At 34.2% G+C, this 27,352-nt stretch overlaps 1 protein-coding gene across 1 annotated transcript; it reads left to right on the top strand.

The window, feature by feature from the left end:
- The first annotated feature begins 11,935 nt into the window (after nt 1-11,935).
- On the top strand, nt 11,936-14,821 carry LOC145632671 (protein FAR-RED IMPAIRED RESPONSE 1-like). The gene is made up of 3 exons (XM_081685019.1): nt 11,936-11,980; nt 12,450-13,863; nt 14,160-14,821. The coding sequence occupies exons 1-3, from the start codon at nt 11,936-11,938 to the stop codon at nt 14,819-14,821; spliced, it is 2,121 nt and encodes a 706-aa protein (XP_081541145.1).
- The last annotated feature ends 12,531 nt before the right edge of the window (nt 14,822-27,352 follow it).

The raw sequence follows: 27,352 nt of genomic DNA, 5'->3' as shown, positions 1-27,352 counted from the left end.
AAACTTTGTTTAAGAAACAAGCTAGAGTTGAAAGGTATGAGCTCCATCGTGAGATTCTGGATTGTAGGATGGAGAAGGGAGCCACAGTTCATGATCATGTTTTCAAAATGATCGGCCTAATTCAAAGTATGGAAAAACTGGGGCACCCATACAGTGATGATTTGGCAACAGACATCATTCTCCATTCACTACCAGAAAGTTTCAACCAGTTTATCATGAATTTTAACATGACTGCCACTGCAAAGACTATTAATAAATTGCATGCAATGTTGGTTAGTGCTGAGAAACAAATCCCTAAGGAACCTAAGAAGGAAGTTCTTATGATTCAAAAGGGAAAGAGGTTCAAGAAGAAGGGGCAAAAGGCTAGTGCCAAGAGCAAGGGCAAGCAAGTTGCCAAGGCTCCTGAGAAGCCTAAGACGGCTCCAAAGGCCAAGGCTGCAAGTGAAAGTGAATGCTTTTACTGCAAGAAGAAGGGGCATTGGAAGCGAAATTGCCAGAAATACCATGACTTCCTCAAGAAGAATGGAGCATCAACCTCAGGTATAATGTTATGAACATTTTAACTTTCACTTAGGTATATGATACCAAGTTGCAGTGCTTAACATAGTGATGTTGCGCAGGAACTGCAAATAAGAGAAGCTAGCAAGGAAATGGAGCTTGAAGGTTCACTAGAAGTGTTTGAGTGGCCAAAGATAGCTTCATAGTTTTAAAATTTTGATTAGTTTATCATGATTTTAGAACAATTTCCAGTTTTGATGAGACAATATTTCGGTTTTCTTGTTTTGAATACTGAATTTGGTTTACTTGGCTTGGACAAGTGTTGATCCATGACCAAGGTAATAAATTATTTTCATTTTGCTAGATATGAGTTAATTTTGTTTTATGACATTGATATAAGTAGATCACAAAAGTAAATTTAGATGATTTAAAGTACACTTACTTACAACAAAGTAAGGATAGGTCACATTAACCATTTGCACATCTAAAGTTTTGGATAGACTCTCATTCTTATATGATTATGAATCACTTGAGAATTAGAAGTCATGCTTGATAAAAGTTAAAATGACCAAGTTGCCTTTTAGTAGAAAGGGTAAAAGAAGCTAAAATGACCTTTTGGTACTCATACATATGATGTACGTGAACCAATAAGTTCAAAATTAGCAAAGAGATTTAACTATTTCATTGCTTTTACTAACGATTTAAGTAAATATATCGATAATTACTTAATGAAGTAAAGCTTAGAAACATTGAAATGTTCAAAATTTCCAAATGAAATGTAAAATCAGTTTGAGATAAACAATTTAACACCACAATATGATTGTTGTGATAAATATTTAACTCAAAAAGGAATGATCATCTAAAGGGAATTGTTGAATTAATTCACAATCCAGAAACATTACAATTAAATTGTATGTTTATGAAGAAGGAATCAAACTTTGCTTGCCATTGTTCGATCCAAGATTTAATGATTTACAAATATCATTTTGAGGATATGCATTCGAACAACAACAATTACGATAAACTAAACAAGAAACTTAACCAAAGCAGTAGAAAAGATGTCATAAGAGTTATGATTTGGAAATGTTCCAAGAGTTATCTTTTCTAAACAGGATTAAGGGTTATGAAATCAATGTAAAATGTTTACAAAGATAACATAATACACCCTAAATCAGAAATGTAGTTCTTCATGGGTCTTCTCATGGAGACTAAGAGGTATTATTCCTACAATCGCGTAGAAACAAAGTGTTTGTTGCTCGCGATAGTGTCTTTATAGAAAGAATGTCTTCCTACAAAGCCAAGTGGGAGTAAAGTTAGATCTCGATAAGATTCGAGACGAGAAACAAATGAATGTGGATAACACTACATCAGAGACGAAGGCATATGAAATCAGCTAATTTGATAAACCATGTGTAGAAGCAAGCTAATTCCACTAGCGAGGCTTCTATCGTTCCACTAGAATGAAAGACTTCAAAGAGTTGAAGAGAATAATTCTATTGTCGCTCATACCTATCGTAGGTTACTTGGGATCAAAACAAACAGTTTGTTGAAATTCTGAGAAAAGGTGGATTTTAAAATTTTCCTATTGGAATGATTGGAATCCATGGCCTACAAGCAAGCTTTGGACAAATGCCAACTCAAGAGATGGCTTAAAGCTATGAAATCCAGTATGGACTCCATGTTTGTAAAAATGTGTTAGTCCATAATAGTCTTACAAATAGGGTCAAACCTATTAGTTGGGTAAGCCTATTCAGATTATTCTAGTTATGGATATCAAAGTCACTTTCATGAAATGTTCTTGATGGTGAGAATGTATATGATACATCCTAAGAGTTTTGAAATCCAGAAATTCCTAGAAAGTTTTGCAAACTTCATAAATTCATTTTATGAATTGAAGTAAGCATCAGAGAGTTGGAACATTCGTTTTGATTAGGCAATCAAACAGTTTAATTTCCTTAATAGAACAACGAAATCTTGTAGAGACAAGAAGTTTAGTGGGAGCAATTGATCTTCTTAATCTAGTATGTAGTTGACATACAGTTCATATGAAATGATATATCAATGCTTGAATAAGTCAAGCAATGGTTAGAAAGATTGTTTCTATATGAGAGACTTAGGAGATGTTGAGTACATATTGGGAATTAAGATCCATGAAGTGAATCTTGAAGAATGATTGGAATGAATCGAGAGACTTATGTTGATAAGGATCTTGACAAGTTCATGAAGCAAGACTCTAAGTTAGGGTATCTTCCCATGTTTCATGGTATTACACTCAGTAAGACTCAGTGCCTTCAAAAGCTAATAGAGTTGAGTTGTATGGATAATGTACCTCTTGCTTTTGCAAAAGGGTCCATTACTTATGACGTGAAATGTACAAAGCAGGATGTTGCATGTGACTTGTGCATATGTAACAGTTTTCAAGCAAATTCAGAATAAGCATACGGAGAATTACCAAGAACAGATCCTTGATTACTTCAGAAGCACTAAAGGAACTCTTCTAGCTATTATGTTAAATGGTAATTTAAGCAAGTTGTCAAAAGGTTACACGAATGCAAGTTTTTCAAACAGGCAAGATGATTCTAGATAGTGATCTAAATGCATATTTGTGTCTGGATGAAAAGGACAGTGAGCTTGAAGAGTTCAAAGTAGAGCACTGTTGCATACTCAATGTCAGAATATGTGTATTAAACTATAGTCGGATAGTTACAGAGGAAGTTTGGATTAGAATGTCATATGACTAACAGGTCACCTTTGCCAAGAACAAAGGAGCCAGAGTCACATCACAAATCCAAACAAAAGGATATGAGATATCACCTCAATTATGAGATCATTGACCAGCGGAAGGTCGTGTTCTGCAAAGTTTTATTATGAGTGAGAAATCACTAAACCCCTTCCATGGACTAAGATATGAGAGTCATATTAAAGTCTTAGGATTGAAGCAAGTTATGTAATTTAAGTTGTATATGTTTTGAGAAAACATATTACATGAGAAATGCATCAATTTGCAGAATTATGTTTAAAATAGAAATTATTATTTCTCTTATTTAATTATGGTTTTGGAAATTAAATAAAATGTCTAAAATAATTATGAATTGATGGGCTCATCAGGTTGATGACCTGGTGAATTGAAACCCCACAGGTGAACAAAATTCATATATTATTTACAGTTCCTAATTCGAGATCATTAAAGTGGACATAAATGATTTCAATAAAAGAACTAGCATGTAAGATTGATTGGATAGCGCAGTTTCATGGGCTATAGGGGCATAGTGATGCTCGGTCAATCACTTGGATATGCATGAATGATGCATGATCGAACTATTGACCTACTTTGAAGTTCAAGTATAGAGCTTCCGTATATATTAGTGGATTCCTTTGACATGAGTGGAACATTGATTTCATTCAATGGATGTTGTGACTATGGTACACTCAAACGTCTAGCCGTAACTGGAGATTATAAAGGGTGTTTCCCGGTTATTTCAGAAGTTGAGTGGGAGTCATGTTGCCACAAGATTGGATAAAGTCTACCTATTAAATTAGGAAATGTGTCATGGCCGCTTGAAGAGGGAGAATTCAGAAAATACGTGGCCGCGTTCAAATGCATTACACAGTAATCATTTGGTTTTGTAATTCTAACTCAGATTTCAAGAAACGATTTGTAGATTAATATGATCTCGACATGTGATGCAATCATATTATCAAATTGACACATATATTGACTTAAGGAATTTGAATATTGCACCCTTGTCTTAGACAAGTGGGAGATTGAAGGAGTTATGTCTTCGTCGTGTGCAATTACTAGATATATAATTGGATCAAATTATGGAGATAATTAAGTTCGTACTTTTGGGTCGTCGTTTTGCCATAGCTAGAGGTACTAACGATCTTTGGACTAGTAAAATAGGCCAAAGCCCAATTGGACGGATCCTATAAGGTCACACAAAGGGGCTAGATCGAGCATTAGAGGACGAGGCCCATCACGGGCCTCATCACTCTAGGTGGCCGGCCATATGGAGTGGACAAGGGAGTTTTGGGCTTCGTGCCCTAGTCTAATTATAATGAGATTATAAATAGACTAGGTGCCTAGGTTTGCAGAAGTAAGCAATTAACTGATCAGTGTGATCAAACCCTAATTAGCAAACACGAAACCCAACCCTCTCAAAGTCCTCTCTCTCACACGGCTCTCTCCTCCTCCTAGGCGCCGGTGGTGTGTCGCGGTGGTGGTAGTTCGTGCGGTGGTCGGTTGTCCGTAAAGGTGGTGATCGCGGTTTTCCTCAATCACTCGACCAATCTAGTATTGGTGGACGACTCGTTCGAATCTCATGGACTAAGTAGTGGAGCAACGCTTGGGGCTCTATTCTCTCCCTGATTTGCCTGTCGAATAGCTTCGTGGAATTCACGCGTCAAAGGTACGATTATGTGTCTTGTGTGTTATGCATGTGATTCTTGGGATTGGTACTTGATTGAATATGATTCATGTTTTTCCGCTGCGTAGTACCTATAAACTCCTACATAAAGAACATAGCTTTAGTTTATAAACAACGCGAAAAAGAAAGAGGTAAAAAGTTAGAAGTAAATTATTTTTTTACAGTATAATAATTTATCTAGAATTTTGACAAAAAAATAGTTTCTCTCTCTAGAAATGTTTTTCTCTCTCTCTAGATTTTCTCTCTCAAAAAGTTAAAAAAAACCCCAAAAAAACTTCAAACTTCAAAACCCTAAGCAATTTTTGAAGAAATTTGTACTTCCAAATCAAAAATTCTTGAATATGGAGGACAAAAACTGCAGTTAAGTATAATTTTCGCAATGCCTAAGTGTTTAATTTGGAATTTGTTTGTTTTTTTTTGCAATTTATACGGAAATTGTTTGCTCCACTTTGTTACTTTTTTTGTTGATTGATTTTCGATTTTTTTTTTTTTTGCAATTCGTTTGATATTTTTTGTGATTTTGGGTTCATTTGTTTGTGCTACATACAGTGATAAAAAAGTTGAAGATGAAGAAATTGAAGACAATCAACCCATTAAAATATATAAGAAGACTGGAAAAAAGAAAAAAGTGATAAAGTTGCAAAGATTGTTGAAGATCCAAAAGAAGCTAGCTATTGTAGACCCATCACTTTTACTAGAAATTAAAAAGGAAAGCAATGTTCATTGTATAAAGTATTGATGTTCTTTGTATATAAAACTCCTGTTCATAATAATATATATTCGCATGTTGCTTTTAAATAGGTAGACTGTACTTTATTCTAAATGCTTGATTTTATGAATTTAATACTAATGTTTTTTTAAAAAATTTATATAATGTTCTTTGCATTAAATACTCATGTTCTTTAATGAATTATGCCTCATTTGTTTTGCAAGAAAGAAAGATAGATAGGAAGTTGCTTAGATTAGAAAATCATCTATCATATTTTAATTATTGTTTTGCTAATCATTCTAATCAAGCCGTTGTTGTTCAATTATTGTGAGTGTATTTTAATAATTCATTTTTCATGCTATTTTTTGTTCTGTGCAACTTTTTTTTTTTTTTTTTTTTTTTTTTTTTTTTTTGTCGTAAAGGGCAACTATGTTGTTTTATGGCATGGTTAGCACCATTAGTAGAAGAGTGGGTTACTTCCTCAATAGACAAAGCTGACAATCTGATTTTGTTTCAAAATTTAGTTGAAATTTGGCACCATCTCTATTAGTGCTAATCAAACATACCTTTAGAATGTCTTTATGACCATAAACACATTTAGAACAACATGAAACCAGAGATACGTTTTCTTGCTAAGAAACACAACCATGATTGATGTTGGATTCATATAATTAGGTTTTCCTATTATGATATTTGTATAAAAAGAGCATGTTCTTTTGATTCATACACTATGTTCTTTTCATTCATGCAGTATATTCTTTTAATTCATGCAGTATGTTCTTTTAATTCATACACCATGTTCTTTTGATTCAAACAATATCAACTTTATATGATATCATCTTTATATGATACAATATGTTCTTTTAATCACATAGAATGTTCTTTCTTGTATAATGCTATTTAGTCAATTACAAAAGGAATTGTAAAATAATTAAAGTCAGAGATAGGCGAATTTTAAAACTTAAAATATAATAATGTTATCTATTACAAGAATTTCAAGGTAATATACTATGAAAACTAAAAGAATCGTTTGAAGGAATAAAGTCATACTCCTTTGTTTTCCTTTAAAAAAAGTAACAAATCAACTATTTTGTGTCACAACCATCAAACTCCTTTTTTTCTCTACTTAAAGCAACATAAAGATCTCTTTGAAGAAAACTAAGATTGGCTTCACCACTAGCTTGATCCCTTATAAAACGATATGCATCAGCAACAGGTATACCATTTTCAGACAAACTAGTAATCATGGCAAGCTGATCACCATTGACCTGTAGATAGTATATTTTAACACATGTTCATTATCGTTTCACACAATGTACATTGAAACAAGTCATAATGTTCTTTATCATATACAGACATGTACATTAATTTTGAATTACAAGAATGACCAAAAGAAACGAATGTACATGTAAAATTACAAATTGTTCATTACATATATGAATTATGTTCATTAAAATAATATATAATGTTCACTGACTTGTATATAATATATTTTAACACATGTTCATTATCGTTTCACACAATGTACATTGAACAGACCATAATGTTCTTTGGCATATATATACATGTACATTAATTCTAAATTACAAAAATGAGCAGAAGAAACTGATGTACATTATAAAGAACATAGAGTTTAAATCAAATGTACATAATGTTATACAATAAATAACATTATAACCATTCTAAACGAATAAAAAAAGAAATTGAATAAAAGAACATAATTGCAATTTAGAATGAACATCATCTGATCTTCAACCTTTGTATAATTAAAAAAAAAAATTTAGAGTACAATAACATAAATGCAATTTAGAATGAACATCATCTTCTTTATATAATAAAAAAAATAGTAGAATGAGAATTAGTGCAATTAAGAATGAACATCATCTTCAGCCTTTGTATTTAAAATTAAAAAAAAAAAACAGAGCATAAACTAATGCAATAATAATTGATTAAAATTTAACATATATACAAAACAAGGTCGGGATTCAATACAAGGGACAAGAAAAGATAAATGTACATTATAATAAAGATAAATATAACTTTGATGTATTGCTCATTGTATAATATTATAAAGAACATAGAGTTTAAATTAAATGTACATAATGTAATACAATAAAGAACATTATAACTATTATAAAAGGACAAAAAAAGAAACTGAGTAAAAGTACATAATTGTAATTTAGAATGAACATCATCTTCAACCATTGTATAATTATTATAAAAAAAAAAAACAGAGCAGAATGAACATAAATGCAATTTAGAATGAACATCATCTTCAACCTTTGTATAATTAAAAAAAAAAACAGAGCATAAACTAATGCAATAATTATTGATTAAAATTTAACATAAATACAATAACAAGGTCAGGATTAAATACAATTATATATATATATTTAGCAATTAATTAATAATTTGCATAAAATTCAATAAAATTGCCAATTAAATTCATCAAATTCAATAAGATTACAAAATCAATGCGAAAAATAAATTTACCTTTTCATTCGATTACAATATCATCAAATTCACCACCATCATCATTCTCATGATCATCATCACCAGCAAATCAACGATCTAAATCAGGTCTAAATTCTTGAGCAGCCATTTTCTCTCTCCAAAACTAGAAATTCTCTCTCTATCAATGAAGTTCTCTCTCTAGAAAATTCTCTCTCTAGAAATTCATATCTAAATTGAAAATATTATTTCTAATTTATGAATATCCTAATTCAACCAAAATATATATGGAAAGATCCTCTTATTAAAAACAGAGGTTGGGTTTTTTTTTTTTAAAAAAAAGGAAAGTAGCTGCTGTGATTTTTAAAGAGATGTACCAAGCAGCATACCACCTGCTGTATGGTAAAATTTTCAATAAATGTACCTTTATTTAATTTTTTTTTATGTCATATTTGTTGTTCTTATGTTGTAAAATAAAGAGAATTTGGGAGAAACTAGATCTATATACCATAGAGTTTGTTTGAAAAATAATAAATCTTAAACTAGAATATTTTGGAATAAAAGGTAAAATGATCATCTAAAAATATTTTATAACACTTTCCTTTGGATGTCCATTATAAAAAAATCATGCCTAGTTAAAATCTTATTACAGAAAATATGACGGGATAAAAATTTAATGAAGGAAAGAATGCCTCGTTAAAACCTTTGTGTGCACTGATGAGCAAGCAGATTTGATGAATGTGGTGGCAAGCTGGAAATTAAAAGATCGAAAGAAGGTGTTGAAAGGGGCTGCTCTGCTTTGGTTCATATAGAGAAGGAGAAACGACCTTATTTTTAACAATAAGGAGGTGTCGCATATGGTAGTCTGTGAAAGAGTGGTGAGGCTCGTTGAGGAGTGCAACAAGTATGCTACGAGGATTTACTTACTCCCCAGCAAAAAGAAACCAAGGAGCCCGAAAGTTTGGATCCCCCAACCTGATGATTTTGTGAAAGTGAATTGTGACGCTTCTTTGAAAGACAGTGGTTGGGTTGGTCTATCATTCGTAACAAAGATGGCGAGATGTTATTTGCAGGGGCAAGAAGATGCAGGGGTGGCAAGCCACCTGAGATCGCGGAGTTTAATGCTGTCTTATTTGGGATTAAACTAGCAAGTCGCTATGGTTTTAAGAAAGTCATGATTGAATCCGATAGCCAAATTATCATCTCTTACCTCTCGAAAGCAGTCACTTATTTTACTGATTTAGATTCCATCTTAGAGGATGTGCTTTCTTCTTGTAGTTCTTTTGATTTTGTTAATTGGTTGCTCATCACCTTACTAGTTTAGTGTCATTTGGTTGTGAACAGGTTTAGGAGAATCACTATCCTTCTGTTATTGCTCCCTATGTACTTATGGACACTTTGTCCATTGATTAATGAAATAGCTCCTAAACTTTCCCTCAAAAAAAAAAAAAAAAAAATATGGCATTGTTTGATAAGTGTTTGTTTTGGGGCCTAAAAATATTATATTTTAACATTTCATTTAAAATTCAAACCAAAATTTTAAACCAAATTTAAAATCTGATTATCTGATTTGTATTTTCTAGACATAATTAATGCACCCAATTTCCCAACCAACCCATTCTCTATCCTCCCTTATTTTTGGCTGATTTTTTTAGGTCCAATTTTTCTCTCTTCTCTCTTCTCTCTCTTCTAATGTTCTTGTTTTTCGTGTTCTTATGTTCATTTTTTTCCAGATTTTTTCTATCACTTAATTTTTTATGGGCAACAACTCACAAGTAGTGCTATCAAATTTCAAACCGAAACCGTTTAACTGCTTGAAACAAACCGACCCAGATGAGAACCGAACCGATTAAAAACCGTTTTTTTAAACAGAAAACCGACCCGAACCGTATGTGAATGAACCCGAAACTGAACCGATCCGAATAACGTTACACCGTATAAAAATCTAACCCGTTAATGAAACGAACCAGTTCTAAACCGAACTGAAATCAAAACGAACCGAAAAATAATCGAACTGTTTCTAATCCGAAACCGCTTTCAACCCGAAACCGTTTGAAGTGGGATAAAAACCGTTTACACCGAACCTTAACAACCCGCGACCCGTTTGCACCGAAATGTATATAAACCGAACCGCTTGCAAACCAAATCGTTTTATGAACCGGACCGCTTATAAACAAATCGGCTACAAACTAGTAACATCAGTATGGCTAAACTTTAAACAAATTATGATATGTATTTATAAAATCAAAGAGATTTTGTATATAATATGATGCCTAAATATGAAATGATGGAGTCTCGACTTAATATAAAACTTGTTAACCAACAAAACATTAGCAAGTACTATCAAATAAATTTCAAACCAAACCATTTAACCACCCGAATCCAAACGACTCAATAAACAATTGATTTTTTGAAACTGAAAACCAACTCGAACCGTAATTTAGTAAACTTGAAATGGAACCGATCCGAATAACGTTAAATCGTTGAAGAATCGAACTAGTTATAAAATGAACCGAAAAAGAACCGAACTAATTATAAATTGAACCGAAAAAGAACTGAACTAGTTATAAACTGAACCGGAAAAGAACCGGATTGTTTCAAACTAACCTAAAATCGTTTTCAACTTAAAACTGTCTGAATCGGGATAAAAACTATTTACACCGAACCATTAACAAACTGCAACCCATCTGCACCGAACCATTTACTACCCGAACTGTTTACAACCCGAACCGAATTAAAACCGCTCAAGAATTAACCGAAACCGAATCAAACCGATAACTATTTAAATCGAACTGAAACCAACCTGCGAGACACTTAAACCGATTTAAAACTGACCCGATTTAGTACCGAACCGAACTCGAACTGTCAAACCGTTTGGACAGTACTACTCACAAGGTATCAAATACTCCCTCCGATTTTAAATACTTGCTCCACTTTCCTTTTCCGGCCGTTTTTAAATACCTGCTCCATTTTCTTTTTTGGAAAGTTTTTATAATATTTAATTCATTTCTCACACCTAGTGGACCCTACATTATACTCTCTCTCCTCCTATTCTTCCACTACTTTTGCTTTTTATAATTTTTTATTCTCTTAACTATCACACTATCTCTATATTTTATTACTTTATACAATTTCTCATAAAACTCCGCGCATTGAGAAATGGAGCAAGTATTTAAAAACGGAGAGAGTAAACTTTTTGGTATACAAAGTTTTATGGGCAACAACTCACAAGGTATCAAATAAACTTTTTTACGAATTGTCCTATGAGCTAAACCTCTTTCACAAAAATTATTACTCCATACTGAACAAAAAATATCAATGAGGCACCACGAGAATTTCTTGGTCTCTACTAAGTTGAGTCCACTTTGGACTCAACTATATTAAAAAAAAAAAAAAAATATGAAAAAGGCACAATGAAACAAAAAAGCTGAAAAAGAGAAAGGGACCACTTTGTACTCTTAGATTCTCCTCTCCAAAATTTCACCAGCCACAACAATGAATCTATGGCGGGCAAAAAAATCCCTAAAATTTTCCCCAATTTTTTCCCTCCTAAATTTTGGTGAAATAATTTATGGGGTTCCCTCCCTTACCCCCCCACCCAAAGCAAAGATAAAAACACAAAACAGTAAATTGAATCTCCAAAGGGTTGTACAGTCCCAAAATTTCAGAGAAGACAAGCTCTTATATTTTGTGAGTAATAAATTTCTGAAAATTGAGCCAGCTGCAATTGTGGATCTGAAATAGAAGAAGATTAGGCCTCAATTTTGTGAGAAGCTCGACTCTTATTATTGGAGTAATTAATTTGTAAAAATTGAGTGAGCTGCAACTTTGGGTGCGAGTTTGTAGGGGAATGGATTTTTGTAATTCGGGGAACAAAGACAGTGAGATGAATGAGGTAAGTTATTTTTTGATTTATTTTCCTTTTGTTTTCCAAAAAATGTAATTGATTTTGATTATGGTAATTCGGTTTGCTGTAATTTCATCATTGGATATAAAGAATGTTTTGATAAATTGTAATGCTGAGAATTGTGACATTTGTTTGTTATTGAACAATATAGTGAAATTGATCAATATGTGTGATCAAGTGTAATTTTCAGTAATTGATTAATTTGTAGTTATCTTGTTTTTATGCTACCATATCATCTACATGTAGGAACAATCAAAGTGTATGTTAACCTTTGTATACCATCTACATGGTTAATGGTACGTAGTTGTAATACCAACAACCATGCATGAAATATTAGGAGGAATTGTCTACTATTTGTTGTTTCATGACTTCTATTGATCTTGTTGTGGTGTTCTTTTCTTGGTTTATTATGATTGCAGAATATGTGTTCATTAACTTTGTTGTTTGGTTTGGTTAGGAGTGTAATGTTGTGCACCCGAACCATAATACACAAGGAGGCACATACCTTAGCTGCAGCTCATATAGTAGTTCTGACAGTGATGAAAGTGATCATTTTGATTTGAATGATGATTTGAACATTGACGGTTTGAATAATGATATAGGGGAGGGTTTTGACTTGAATAAAGACCCTGCTGAATGTACCATTACCGAGGGCGAATGTAGTGTGGATTTACATAATGCAAGCTTAGAAAGTTCAGGTAGATGTGTAGTGGGAGGAGTAGTGCCCCCAGAAGTAGGTATGGAGTTTAGAACTTGGGATGACATGAATAATTATTATCGTAGTTATGGCAAGCAAGAGGGATTTGGTGTTGTGCGTATAGGTGGTGGGAAGACAAGAACTTATAGCACTTATGTTTGGAAGTGTGAGTGTTACGGTATGACAGCATACAGGAGGAGGGTTAATGGGAAGAGGGTTGTGGTTTATGATGAGCCATCTGTGAAGAAGAAGAGTAAAAAATGCAACTGCCCAGTTATGATGTATGGGCAAGGCAACGATGAATTTGGGTGGCATATCAAGAAAGTAGTGAATGAGCACAATCACACAGTTAGTCCCGAGCTGTCAAGACACATTGCAATGTATAGGAAGGAAAAAACCACTAAACATTTGGAGCATAGGATTGAAACTGACCATGCATCTGGCGCCCCGGTAAGTCAAATATTTAACAACTTGGCGGGCCAAAGACATGGTGTGGAGAATGTGGGATTCACGAAAAAAGATATTCATAATTTGGTGAATAGAAAGAGGAGGTTGAAGTTAAAGAATGGTGATGCCACGGCTATGTTGGAGTATTTTGATAAAATGACTGCGGATAATCAACAATTCTTTCACATGCATCGCCTTGATGGAAAGGGGAGATTGAAAGACATCATGTGGGTGGATGCCCGGAGTAGGGAGGCGTTTCAGTATTTTGGGGATGTTGTCTGCTTTGATTCAACATACTTGACAAACCAGTATAAGCTCCCCTTTTCAAACTTTGTTGGGGTGAATCACCATGGTCAGACAATCCTACTTGGATGTGCTTTTGTTTCCCATGAGAATGCCGAGACGTTTGAGTGGCTATTCAAGACTTGGGTTTCTTGCATGGGTGGAAAGCCCCCAGCTGCAATCATGACAGATCAGGACCCTGCAATGAGGAAGGCAATAAGAGCGGTGTTCCCAATGCCGCAAACACGCCATCGGTGGTGTTTGTGGCACATCATGAAGAAGTTTGGTCAAAAACTTGGTGCTATTGCTAATTACGAAGATCTTAAAGAGGAATTGCAACATGTCATCTACAATAGCATTACTCCAGAGGAGTTTGTTGATTCTTGGTGGGAAGTTGTCAAAAAATTCAAGCTAGAAGAGTATGAATGCTACGAGTGGCTGGAAGGTGCGTTTGCCTACTGTAATAATAGCTAGTAGTTGTTAATATTGATGTTTTGCTTATGCTGATGGTATTTTATTTTCTGTCTGCTTTAAGAAATTGTTTGGTTGATGAAATTTAGGTTGAAATTATTTTAGTAATGGTATTTTTTTTATTCGGGTTCTTACTCCCTGATTTGTTTATAGGATTTGTGTTGTTACCGAGTTGTTTAATATTTAGTTATTATTAGTTTCTATTAAAGCTTGTTGGTACATAAAATTCACATGAAATTGATTGTTAAAATGCCATATTTATCTGGATAGGCTTATATGAGGAACGAGAGATGTGGATTCCCGCATATGTGAAAGGTGTGTTTTGGGCAGGAATGCAGACAACTCAAAGGGTTGAGAGCATAAATAGCTTTTTCGATGGTTATATTAAAAGGCACACCCGACTATGTGAGTTTGCTCCTAATTACTGTAAGGCGATGGAAAGCCGAGCAAATGATGAGAAGGAAGCGGATGCAAATTGTACACGTTTTGTGAGGCCATTGATATCAGAATTTGGGCTGGAACGTAAATTTCAGAAGTTGTACACGGATGCAAAGTTTGTAGAAGTGCAAAACCAATGCAACCGATTCGCATATGTTACTCTTGTATCAAAGAAGTCGGTGTCACATAAAGAGGAGGAGTATGTGTTCTCAGACCGTGTATGGATATATTGCAAGAATAAAAAGAAGGAGACTCCTCTCAAAGGTCGGTTGAAGGACTATACGGTTTTGTACAACACAGAGAGACAGGAGGCGTACTGTGATTGTCGCCACTTTGAATGTCATGGGATAATTTGTAGGCACATAATCAAGGTTTTAGACATGAGTGGAGTAACTAATGTCCCTCCCATGTACATACTAGACAGGTGGAGAAAGGATATTAGTAGGAAACACACTTTCGTTAAAGTTGCCTGGTTCGAAGATATGATAAGTTGATGTTAGCCCTTGAACCTGTTGTATTGCGTGGTTCGGCATCAGATGAAGCTGTTGAAGTCTTGATGGACTTGATTCAGCTAATGAGCATTAAGGTGGATGAACTTTGTGTGTTGGCAGAAGGGTCGGGCCAAGGTTCCGGTGGGGATGAAAGGCATAATGTTGATGTGGAGGCAGTGAAAGATGCTACACCTCCAACTCCCAAAACCCCAAGCTCAGTTAATAAAGCAAGCGTTGCAGGTTCCTTAGACACACCCAGTTCCACTTGTGTGAAAGATCCAAAACCTCGAGGAGGTAATAATAACAAAGGCAGACCTTGAACAACACGTCTTGTATCCCCAGCAGAAAAGCCCAAATCCAAGGTTCCAAAGACATGTGGTAAAAAGAAACAGGCCAAGGGGCATGATGATCACTTACAATATGATCATGGGACTATGTAACATCATCCCTCTGAGTTCCTGCAACATTCGGCGGAGTTCCAACAAGTAAGGTTTTCTGATTTGGGTATAATAAGTGTATCATGTATGTCATATGTTCATTATTTTCATTAATCAGTATTGTTAACAAAGAGTATTGCGTGCAGGTTTGTTTCCCCAACAACGTGTTACCTACTCAGCATTATCCCATTTCTCATTTTAGGGGGGATATGTTACACCTCCAACAGCAGCATAACAATGGTTTAATTCACAATAGTCAGGTATTTGTCGGCTAGTTAAGTAATACATTCAATGTCTTACCTTTGCGTTTTGGTTTTGGTGTATTAGATGATATAAATAAACATTTACCTCATATGTGTAGGTCAACCAAGGATATTATGGTGGAATTGGGAGCAGGGGGCCTTCAGCGTTGAACGGAAGGGTATTAGCTTGTGGGATTCATATCAATCCGCAAAGTGAGGCGGTTGGTTACTTTACTAAGAATGCGTACCAAGGACAACTGGATTTTGGGGATGGTGGCCAATTTATCAATCCTGGCTTTGTCCCCAACACGCCCATACAAACTCATTCTAATTTCTCTAGGAATAATAATTGATTAATTACTTAATTTGCTTGTAACAAATTCATTTCACAAGCTGTTGAGTACTGTTAGTACTGACATATTGTTATTTGTACCATATTTATGGATTGGATAGTACTGAAATTTTGTAATTGTGCTCTATTTATGGCTTCGATAGTAGTATGAACTACAAAAAAAAAAAAAAAAAAAAAAAAAAGGATTTTTGGACAGGAAGATGACTTAGTTGTATGTAGTAACTCAGGTTTCATTAACCATTCACATTGCCTTTATCAATCTTATTGCCTTCATCTGTAGTTATACAATTTAAGCTCTCACTCCTAAATACCAAACATAGGATCTAATGGTATAAAACACATACCAATATATTGTGTGATGGTATGATGTAAATACCAACATATGGTTGACGTTATGATGTAAATATCAATTTATGGTGTGATGGTATATGATTAATACCAACAATAGGTTTTTTATTACCAACATACTGAGGCATTATTAATTGTATAACAATAGTTGTGGTTATAACAATAGTTGTGGTTGTATTCATTCATTTGAATTTGAATCATGTAACAAGTAAGTCTTGTGATGGTTGTATTGAATTTAATCACATCAATTTATTCACTTATGTTTCGGTTTGTTTATGATTTGGAAACCAACACACTTAATTCACGTTAATGAAATAGTTGATGGTGTACAATATATACGAAACATATAGGTCCAAGTGAAATTAAGAATTACAACAAACATATTAATTAAGAATTACAACAAACATATTAATTAAGAATTACAACAAAATATTTAGCGTATTATGTTTCTGTAATACTAAGGAACATTTTGTGATATTGAATCTATTATCTCCTACACTATAATTTCATAATATTTAGCGTATTATGTTTCTGTAATACTAATACATTGCCTATAAATGGCATCACCCATTAGTGTCCTTATTTTAGTACCATTCATGGTTGGATGGTAGTGTAATAATACAACATACCTACCCTTATCTAGTATTGTAATTGATATACTTATTTAGCTATATTTTTCTAATTTAATCCAATGTTGAATACCATCCTAATTGCATTAGGTATAAGTTAATACAAACATCAACACCATCCTGGTTTTAATTGGTATTGGTACAGTGGGCACTGTGACGGATGCGAACTCTTTCAGCACCACCACTAATACGGATGGGAGTGAAGAAATATAATCATGCGTTTTGATGGTGTTTACAAGTTAATCATGGAATTAATTACACAATTAATTACTCCAAATGTTTGTTGGTGCAAAATTTTCCATTTGTAATGGTTGTTATGTTTTGTAATGGTGTCACAAGACGATTATTAAAATACATTGCTTTATCATATAAATCCACAATACTATGTTTACATAAATAGTATGATCATATGACAAAATATTGGTGTGAATTTCAAGATTTCAACTAACACCATCAATTTGTAATGAAAGGTACCAATGTAAACCGTAATGGTATGAAAGTTAGATACCAATATTTCTTTTGTTGGTATGGATTTCAAGATTCCACGCCAACTTACACCATCAATTTCACAACTACTGGTACCAATTTAAACCGTAATGGTATGAAAGCTATAATTCATTGGTATATGCTATTGTGGATTCATTCATAACACAATGCTAATATTTGTACACATAATTCCTAACATAATATAATTGATACCAATATTTAATTGATCATCATATAAATTGATACCAACTAAAGGAATTAATTGTGTTAATATGTAATATAAATGGGACTTAATTAATTCCTCCCTCTCATGAATTAATTGTAAATGTGTTAAGTTTTCAAAGTTACAACTAAAGGAATCTCAAATGTGTTAATATGTAATATAAATGGGACTTAATTTGGTATACCTACAACCAATAAATCTCAAACATATTTTCACATACATATTAACAAAATTATCAAAATGTGATGCATCGTAACCTGAAATTATCACCGATTACCATAGTAGTACTATCAAAATATATTTGATTCTATTTTTGTATACCCATCAAAAAAACAAGGCATCACCTCTACTCTTAGGAAGCATCCATGGGTTGAGCTATATATTAACAAAATCATCAACCCATGGGACAATATACCAACTGAGCATCAAAAAATACCATATGTTCTGTCACTGGGATACTAACGTAACCTGAACCCATCATCATCTAATACCATGATGTAAACCTAATAGCCTTCATAAACTACAAATGTATCGGCACCCAAAATAATTACACGCTGCACTACACTAAGGAAATCAGTTTCCTACGTTGGTATCCCAATCTTGCACTAACTTCTGAACCTCCGCACGACGTTCATTCGATGAGCAACAAAGGTCACCCAACAAAAGTCTCGCTCTACCAATTTCTATTGTCTCCTGCAGAGCATTTATAGACAAGTCAAATATTATGTTACTACTCCTATTTTGAAATATTAAGTTATTACTCCTGCTATATAATATTCATGGACTTGTATAATCTTAAATAAGAGACAAAAACAAACTGTTAGTGACTCACCCAACCAAACTTGGTTTCAAACCGTTCCACAGAGTTTTTTATGCAAGCTAGCATTAATGGGCCGTCACTGAACCTGTAACATCGGCACGTGGGAATGAAATAGTAACATTAGTTGGCGTCAATAATCAGCAACCATACTTAAAAAGTTAGTTGGTTACAAAATACAAAAAATTTCCTTACTTATCAGTAGGTTCTTGGATGTTAATAGCTTCTACGACCCATTCCATCATAAGTCCTTCTTGCCAGTCGTCGTCCAAGTACTTGAGAATTTTGTCCATTTCGCCCCTCTGATTTAATGAAAAAATGTTAGTTACCATTTCAATATTAAAAAATGAAATCAATTAAACCATCCCTTAAATTTAAATACTCACCAAATCATCTAGGACGTCATCGTGGATGAAAGCCGGTTCAAAATGAGAGGAATCTATAAGCCAAATCTTTTCATCCTTCAGGTGAAAGGCTGCACACCACCAGTGATCTTCCTCGAGAACAGGAACAAATACCTTTTCCAAATGTCAGGCACATCAATCTCTTCATATTAGGTATCTTAATATGGCATATAGTAATTCATTTATGAGAACTATAAATAGAGTATACAACTCACAACAGCAATATTCTTTGTCAAGACACCACGAAAAGCATCACAATATTTGTCAGTTATGTCTTTAGCCGAACCAGACTTATCCATTATGGTCATCTGCAAAATTGATACCCAACAAAAACAACCTTATATAAACTATTGTGAATATAGCACCAAAATAAACGTAACAACATATAGAAATGCCACGTACTGCAACCAAAGGATCGAACATCAATCTGTGACTACGCCCCTTGAACTGCACAGACCACTCTTTTGTGTACATCTTTGCAGCTATCCTTACATATTGTGTCCCCACATGGCTGGATGGAGTAATAACACCATGACAGAACTCCTTGCATACCTCCTGGCCTTCACAGGCAATCAAAGTAAGACCACTGCAAACATAGGACGCAATTATATTTTGTATATTAAGTCTAATGAAAACATACATCAGAGTTGCAGAAGTGGTCCAATACCTTCCCATATCTGGAGTCCATGAACGGAAATAGGGGGATGTAACAGGAAGCTATTAAATATCATGTATCTGATATCTTGATTCAGTTTTGGCTTTTGGCATCATCATTTAATGAAAAATGCTATGGCCACCTATAGTATTGTTGGAAATTTTAATTAACAAAGTTGAACAATTTAACTAAACCATAACAGATGATAACTGATGATGCATAAACACTAGATTAGACATTTATAATTTTTTCACTTTGATTCCACTCTACCCAAATTAAAGTTCAATATCCTTTTTGCACACATACTTAGAAAAAGATTATAGGTTTGGTTAATTAAAGGTGAATATAAAATACTAATATAGTGGGAGTTTTTTTTTTTTTTTTTTTTAGGGTGCATAAAGGGTAGGGACTAGTAAAGTTTTCTACCCGATGCAATTTGGCTAGGCACAATCGGAAATATGGTCTGTTATTGGCAAGACAAGTTAGGGATACAAAGTGGATTTCTCTAAGGAAATGTGCGACTTCTTTACCATTTTAGCCACATGCACCACCACATAGGAATCTGGCTTTTGGAACTTTTATTTTGCACATGATGTGGTGAGTTTGGAATTGGAATTCATCTGTTTAGAGAATCTCTAAGGTTTCATGGATATACTATGCAGGTTAGCAGTCATACCAGACACTTGTAAATAGCTATTTAAATCTTAATGAAAATATATTCAAGTGACATCTTGTTAGATTCTTTTCAATGTCTAATTTATTAGATACCATACCAACACAACATAATTACCATACCAACACAACAAAATTACCATACCTACACAACATAATTACCATACCAACACAACATAATAATCATACCAACACAACAAAATTACCATACCTACACAACATAATTACCATACCAACACAACATAATTACCATACCAATACAACATAATAATTATACCAACACAACAAAATTACCATACCTACACAACATAATTACCATACCAACACAACATAATAATCATACCAACACAACATAATTACCATACCATAAGTACCATACCCCCATCATGTCCTACTACTAAATAAATATAGTTTGCCTACCTCCTTTGCAATCGTGACTTCAAAGGGCTCCACACTGTCTCGCGGGACCCAAGGATGCCTCTCCCCACACGCCACATCCAATGACTACAAAAACAAGTGCACCACAATCAACACTAGCGGAAAACACATAAAATAACAACATATTACCGACTTCATTACAAACGAACTACTTACTTTCATCAACCCATAGTCTTTGGTTTTCCTCACATCCTTCTCATATCCTTCTCTTATCTTCTCCACAGTCCATACCTCAATCCTCGGATACACAACCCACCTCATCGGAGTCATACAAATCCGATCGAGGTAGAAAATCTTAAACGAATTTACAAAATCTCAGCCTTTAAAGAGTGTGTGATATAAAATAACAAAACCCAAAGACGGAGAAACACCATTTGCATAATCATGGTTTAAAAAGTAGCCTAGTAAACTATGAAATGTGAACGTAAAACCAATATATAAACTAAATAAACTACTATATAAACAATAACTAACCATCAGAAAAAGAGAACAACCACCCGCCCCAGGAGCGTAACCATAAGCTTCAAATCTTGTAGAAAAGTCCCTAGCACATGTCATGAGCCACTCATGCGCCAAAGTGCACCAATCATAATCCCGTGCTTCCACTCCAACACAAACTGGAGGACCCAGGGAAGCTGCCAAATGTTTTCCTCCTGTAGTCGGGCATATCAGGCCCCCCATCATTGCTACCAAAAAACCAATCATGAATTCATCTTGATCCTTCCGCGTAATTACTGGCATTGTCAGAATTTTCTCAACAGCAAGGTCCACAGACATTCCACACCTACCATTCTTGTCTTTAACACCATACAATGTATTAATCACAAAAGCAAATTTTTCTTCCAATGCCAAACCACCATCACTTACTTTCCTTGGAAGATCCTTACTTCCGGCAGGAAGACCTAAGATGCAACGCCATTGTGTAGGGCAGAGCGGCACCATCCTTCCATCACCCATTTCAAAAAGTCCTCTCTCACCATCAACCCTACTCATTAGCCAATAAGCAAACCCCCGACAAAATTTTCCATTCTGCAACTTAATGACATGGAAAAGATCACCGAAGCCACATCTTTCAGTTATAGCAAGCCTATCCTTATCCTTTTTCAACTTTTCCAACAATCCACCCATTGCATCAACTTTGCACATGAAGTTTGCGGACTGTGGAAGAAAATATTACAAATGCGTCATTAATATCATATCACAAAGCCACCTAAAAAGATCACTAAATTACGAAATTAAATAAAAGATTGACTTTATACCTTCCTAGAACAGTAAGTTTTTTGTGTAACAACAACTATGCCTTTTTGTTTCACCATTTGACCTTCAGACTGAACACCTTGGCCTTGTGGCTGAAACAGTTGAGGCTGAAACACTTGTGGCCAAAAATCTTGGGGTTGAAAACTTTGAGACTGGAAACCATGTTGTTGTTGAAAAGATTGTGGTTGAAAATCATGTGGTTGAAATCCTTGTGGTTGAAACGCTTGTTGTTGAAAGCCTTGTGGTTCAAACCCTTGTGGATGAAATCCTTCTTCCTGCAACAACAAATAGCACACATTTAAGCTATCAACCAAGTGATAGAATATGTATTCTCTATACAATAAAAAGAACTATACTAGCCATAGGGCATAATAAATTGACAGATATAGTTCACAAAAGACCACAACTGAAAATAATTCATGCACATTATTCACAACACTAGGATGAAGCACAAGCAATTCAAGATTTGATTCCCTTACTTGCGAAACCAACAAAACTTAGCAAACCCCAAAACATAAAGACAACTCCCATATTATCCCAAATAATAACCTCAATGTAAGTAATGTCTATAAATAAAAAAAAATAATAAATTTAAGTATTGTAATTGATGATCACAAGCATTTCATATTTCTTAATAGTCTGCAGAATACGAGAGGTGAAACAACATTGGGGACATATTTATTGTCATTGAAGACATTGACACTGAGAAACCAAAAGATTCACTCACATTAATTAAAAATCTGATATATGTCAGTAACAAAAAAGATAACAAAGAAAGAAAAAAAAAAAAAATATATATATATATATATATATATATATATATATATAACAGTTTAAGTGTATTGATATAGCAAATTAATAACCACCAATCTTTACATAGGACTAAAACAAATAGTCCAATTGAACCAGGACATGCAAACGGGGAAAGCATAGCTACATCTTACAGATGTATAAGCAAAACCTCTCAAGAACAAAACTCATATTTCCACTCACCATCTACCATTCAGATTACAATAATAAAACTGTATATTTTACTTGATCAGAGGAGAGCTGAGTTCTTACGAACACCCCATATTCAAGCTGTCATTAAGTAATAGCATATGTAGAATCTAATGAGCTCTAGTACCTCAACATTGATGGGTCTACCACAAAAAAGAAAGCTGACCAAAAGCTATACTTTTAATAACCTAGTTTCAGGTTCATGTTACCTAACTTACGGAAGATTTGCCTCCTAGTTATCTTTTTAAAAGAGTATCAATGTATGAGCCACATACCAATTCACATGTTTAAATTAGGCAGCACTATTCACTATTCAGGATTATTGAACCACATAAAGCTTCTCCAAAATAAATCAGCAATCCCTCCTTAAGAAAGAAACTCAATGTCAACATTCATAGACATTGTATAAAGCTCGAATCAGTCTTCCAAAATTGCATCCAACTTGTCTAACAAATCTTAATTCGTCACCCAAAGAACATAACAGCGAGCTAAAAGTGTTTCTTTTGATCAAATATGCCAATAATAAAGTTTACCATAAAAACACAAAAACTCCGAAACCCACCTTCTACAACAACCATTAATCAAGACTAAAACTTTATCAAACTTCATCAACCCAACTACTTTCCTATACTTAAATCTAATAAACCTATCTATTCTCAGCATATTCCTCAATCAAACCAAACCAAATAAAAGCTCAATGTAGCTACAATCTCCAATTAAATCATATAAATTCTACAGTACAATGGCTGATATCAAATCTCCTAAACTACATTGTTTAACATTGCATCAAAATCAAACCAATAAATCAATTGAACAAGACTTAGGCATCACTAAATTTAACCTAATATCAAAAGTAGCAAATAAAAGAATCCACACATTTAGTTTCTAACAAAAATAAAATGGCTTCAAATCAGCGATAATGTACTACCACCTAGTGCAGAAACAAACAAACAATAATGTACAGGTAGTTCACACACACCTCGCTTATCAACTGGTGTGGAACTTCAGCCCGCTTCCTGCTACTAGACGGCAGTGGGGCGGGAGATGCCGTAGGTGGTGCCCTTGGTCGTCGCCTAGATGTTGCCTTGGGTTGTGGCCTAGGTGGTAGTACATTTGATTTTTTCCGACCAACACTCCTCCGCGTTTCCTCAACATTTGGAATGCGTCTTCGCCGGACCGAAATAGTTTCCCTCATTGCTTCATCATCATCGAATATAAAATCCTCACTAGTAGCGACATAATCCTCATCTTCAGAAAATTCATCCTCACTTTCGGATTCCAAATCATCATCATCATAAACAACATTTGCTTCCGGCTCCAAATTAATTTCATGCTTCCTTTTGCGAGGAGCAGGATCGCTCGAACAAGCAGGTTGATCCCTCATTATCTCACGGACATTGGCCAGCGAATACACAAATCAATAAAGTTGCACCCTAAGGGACCAACAAACAGGTTAACATTACACATAATACCAATAAATATAACACTATCCAATTTACTCACCCCAATACTACTTCGTGGTCCAATTGAAGAGTCGCCCTTCTTAAACACCATGGCTGCGGTTGTTTCACACACACAAGCCATTTAGATGTTTTAGGACAACAACCAACACAAATACACAAATACAAATCAAACAAATAGGACAAACAATAACATCTACTACAACATCAAAGTTTTTTATTCACCCCGCCTAATCAAACATAATAAAAAAGAAACAACACAAGTAAAACTTCAAGAAACTAGATCATGAACAAAAAACTCTTTCCAACACCTCCTACATTGCCAAATTAACAATTTAACATAGTTTTGTGTTAATAATAAGAAGATAGAAGCAGAAGACAGATAATTATCCTAATGCAGTACCTATTAGCACAAAATTGATACCATGGGGTAGATTAAGCTACAAATCAACTGAGAATCCAAACTCAACTAATTAGAATCATAACATTTTAAACCCTACAACAATCACCCCCTCTACTTTTCTTACAATTTTTCAAAATATAATTCAGAAGGTACCAGCAATGATTACAAGCGTTGTTGTTGGTACACATTACCATACCAGTTATGATTACAAGCGTTATTGTTGGTACACATTACCATACCAGCTATAATTACAAGCGTTGTTGTTGGTACACATTACCATACCAGCTATGATTACAAGCTTTATTGTTGGTACACATTACCATACCAACAACATAATTTTATGTAATACCACAACAACACATGAATAGCCACATTATTAATGGTACATAATTGTATTACCACAACAACACATGAATAACTTTAATTACATATTCACCATAAAAAAATTAAAAAAAGGCAATACCAACCAACAAAAAAAGTCCACGGTTTCACAAAAAATAACAACAAAATAACCGATCAGCAACATTGAAAAAGGGAACTCCAACACTCCCAAATTCAATTTGGGAATAAAGGGTACTAACAGTTCGAGAAAACTAGAAAACTTATCAAAATAAAGCTTTTTATTAATATAACATTAAGGGAACCCAGAGTCCGAGAAACCCTCAAAACAATTACTTTCTTATCATATTGCAAACCACTAACTTCTACAATGAATTTGGGTTATATATTAATACTATATTCAGATCAAGCCTTCGCAAATACACTGTTTTAATACCACTTTTCAGCATTTCACGAGAACAACAATTTTCCCCCAAATTCCAAAACACCACTCCATTTGTAACATCAAAACCCTACATACAACTATATACTATCAATTAATACTCATTTCCCAGACAATCTAGCACAATCACACATAATAGAAGACAAAATAACTCAAAATTCCCCCGAATTACCCAAATCCCATAAACCCTAACTTCAAAATTGCATGTAGAAACAAATTACAATTACGAAGGGAGATTCACCGGAATTAAGTGGTCGTCGTCAAGCCCTTCGCCGTCGACGCGCCGTTCACCGTTCGTCGTTCGCTTTGCTTTCTTTCTCACTCTTCTTTGCGCTTTCTTTCTCACTCTTCTTTGCGCTTTCTTTCTCACTCGAGAATTTCTTGGTCTCTCTTCTCACTCTTCTTTGCGCTTTCTTTCTCACTTGAGAATTTCTTGGTCTCTCTTCTCACTCTTCTTTGCTGAGGATTTCTTAGGCGCTTTCTTTCTCACTCCTTCTTTGCTTTCTTTCTCACTCTTCTTTGCTGAGAATTTCTATTCTCTCTCTTCCCTTTTAGTTTCAAATTTCAAAAACAAAGCCTTTTGTTTTCTCTCTCTCTCTCTCACCTTTTTTTTTTAAATTTATTAACAGGCTGCTTCAGACTAATAGGCCCCACCATCCTTTGGTTTATTCAGAAAAAACAACAAGACAAGGGACAATTACTATTTGGCCCTTAGTTGAGTCCAAAGTGGACTCAACTTAGTAGAGACCAAGAAATTCTTGGGGGACCACTAACATGGTCTACAAAATTTTCGGTACAAATAATGTTGATGTGATCCATGAATGCTACCGGACAGCAAAAAAAGTAAATTGAAGGGGACAAGGATGACTCGATGAGTTTACTTTTCTATATTTCAAATCTTCCATTATCTTTCCAACTAGGCAACTAGTAATGCTGCACGAATATTTGACAACCACTTACCATACAACTATACAAGTAGACCATGTTAAAGCAAAAACAGGAAGTTTCTTATCTTTTCTTATCTTCATTGACTATTCCTTTTGTATTTTAATAAGTGTTACACTTTAACCAGCACATCATTTTAATTAACTTAGGTGTTGTTTGATTGCCTTTAATTTCTATAGGCACTCAAAATTCCCATGAAATTTCTTTTGAATACGTTATTTGGTTGACATTAAAAAGTAAAAATGGGGGATATCACAATTCATGGGAATTTTCACTTCCCACAAAATATGGGAAGTTACTTACCCACCCCCAGTGCCGTTGCTGGACCAGGGCGGGCGCCCAGGGCCCCGAAACCAAAAGCCCATTTTTATTGAAATGCTCTAAAGTACCTAATTATAAAAATTAATCTTATAACTATATTATCAAATTAGTATAGCAGCTCAGTGGTCATTTAGTTGTATGTTATTACTTTTAGTCAAGTTACTGGGTTCGAAACTTATTTCACAGTTTTTGGTTTTTTCATTTTTATTTTATTTTTCCCTTTCTAGTTCTTTCTTATCATACCATTTTATTTTAAGTTGTTGCCTCCCAACTTTATATTTTTAAAAAGTAAAGGGAGTATTATTATAAACTTATAAGGAAAATTTGCAAATTGCAGCCATTTAAAGTTCGTATTTTGTAATTAAATTGCAGCTATTTATTTTTTTTTTTGCAAATTGCAGCCCAAAATTTCGTATAAATTGTAAATTGCATCCCGATTTAATTTTTTCATCGGTTTACATATTGAAAGATCTTAGGTTAAGGTTTTAGGGGTCATTTTAGCCCTTAGGGGCCCGAATTGAGCTCGGAATTAACAAAAAAATAACGTAAGTATCTCGTTTTGCGTAACAAAAATGTATCGATTTGTGGGAAACTGTAAATATGAGACACTTACGCTATGTTTTTGTTAATTCCGAGCTCAATTTGGGCCCCTAAGATCTAAAATG

The sequence above is a fragment of the Chenopodium album genome, chromosome 5 (genome assembly GCF_948465745.1).
Source record: "Chenopodium album chromosome 5, dcCheAlbu1.1, whole genome shotgun sequence".
In the NCBI taxonomy this organism is placed as follows: Eukaryota; Viridiplantae; Streptophyta; class Magnoliopsida; order Caryophyllales; family Amaranthaceae; genus Chenopodium; species Chenopodium album.
Note: the sequence above shows the minus strand (reverse complement) of the source record. Positions and strands in the feature narration are given on the sequence as shown.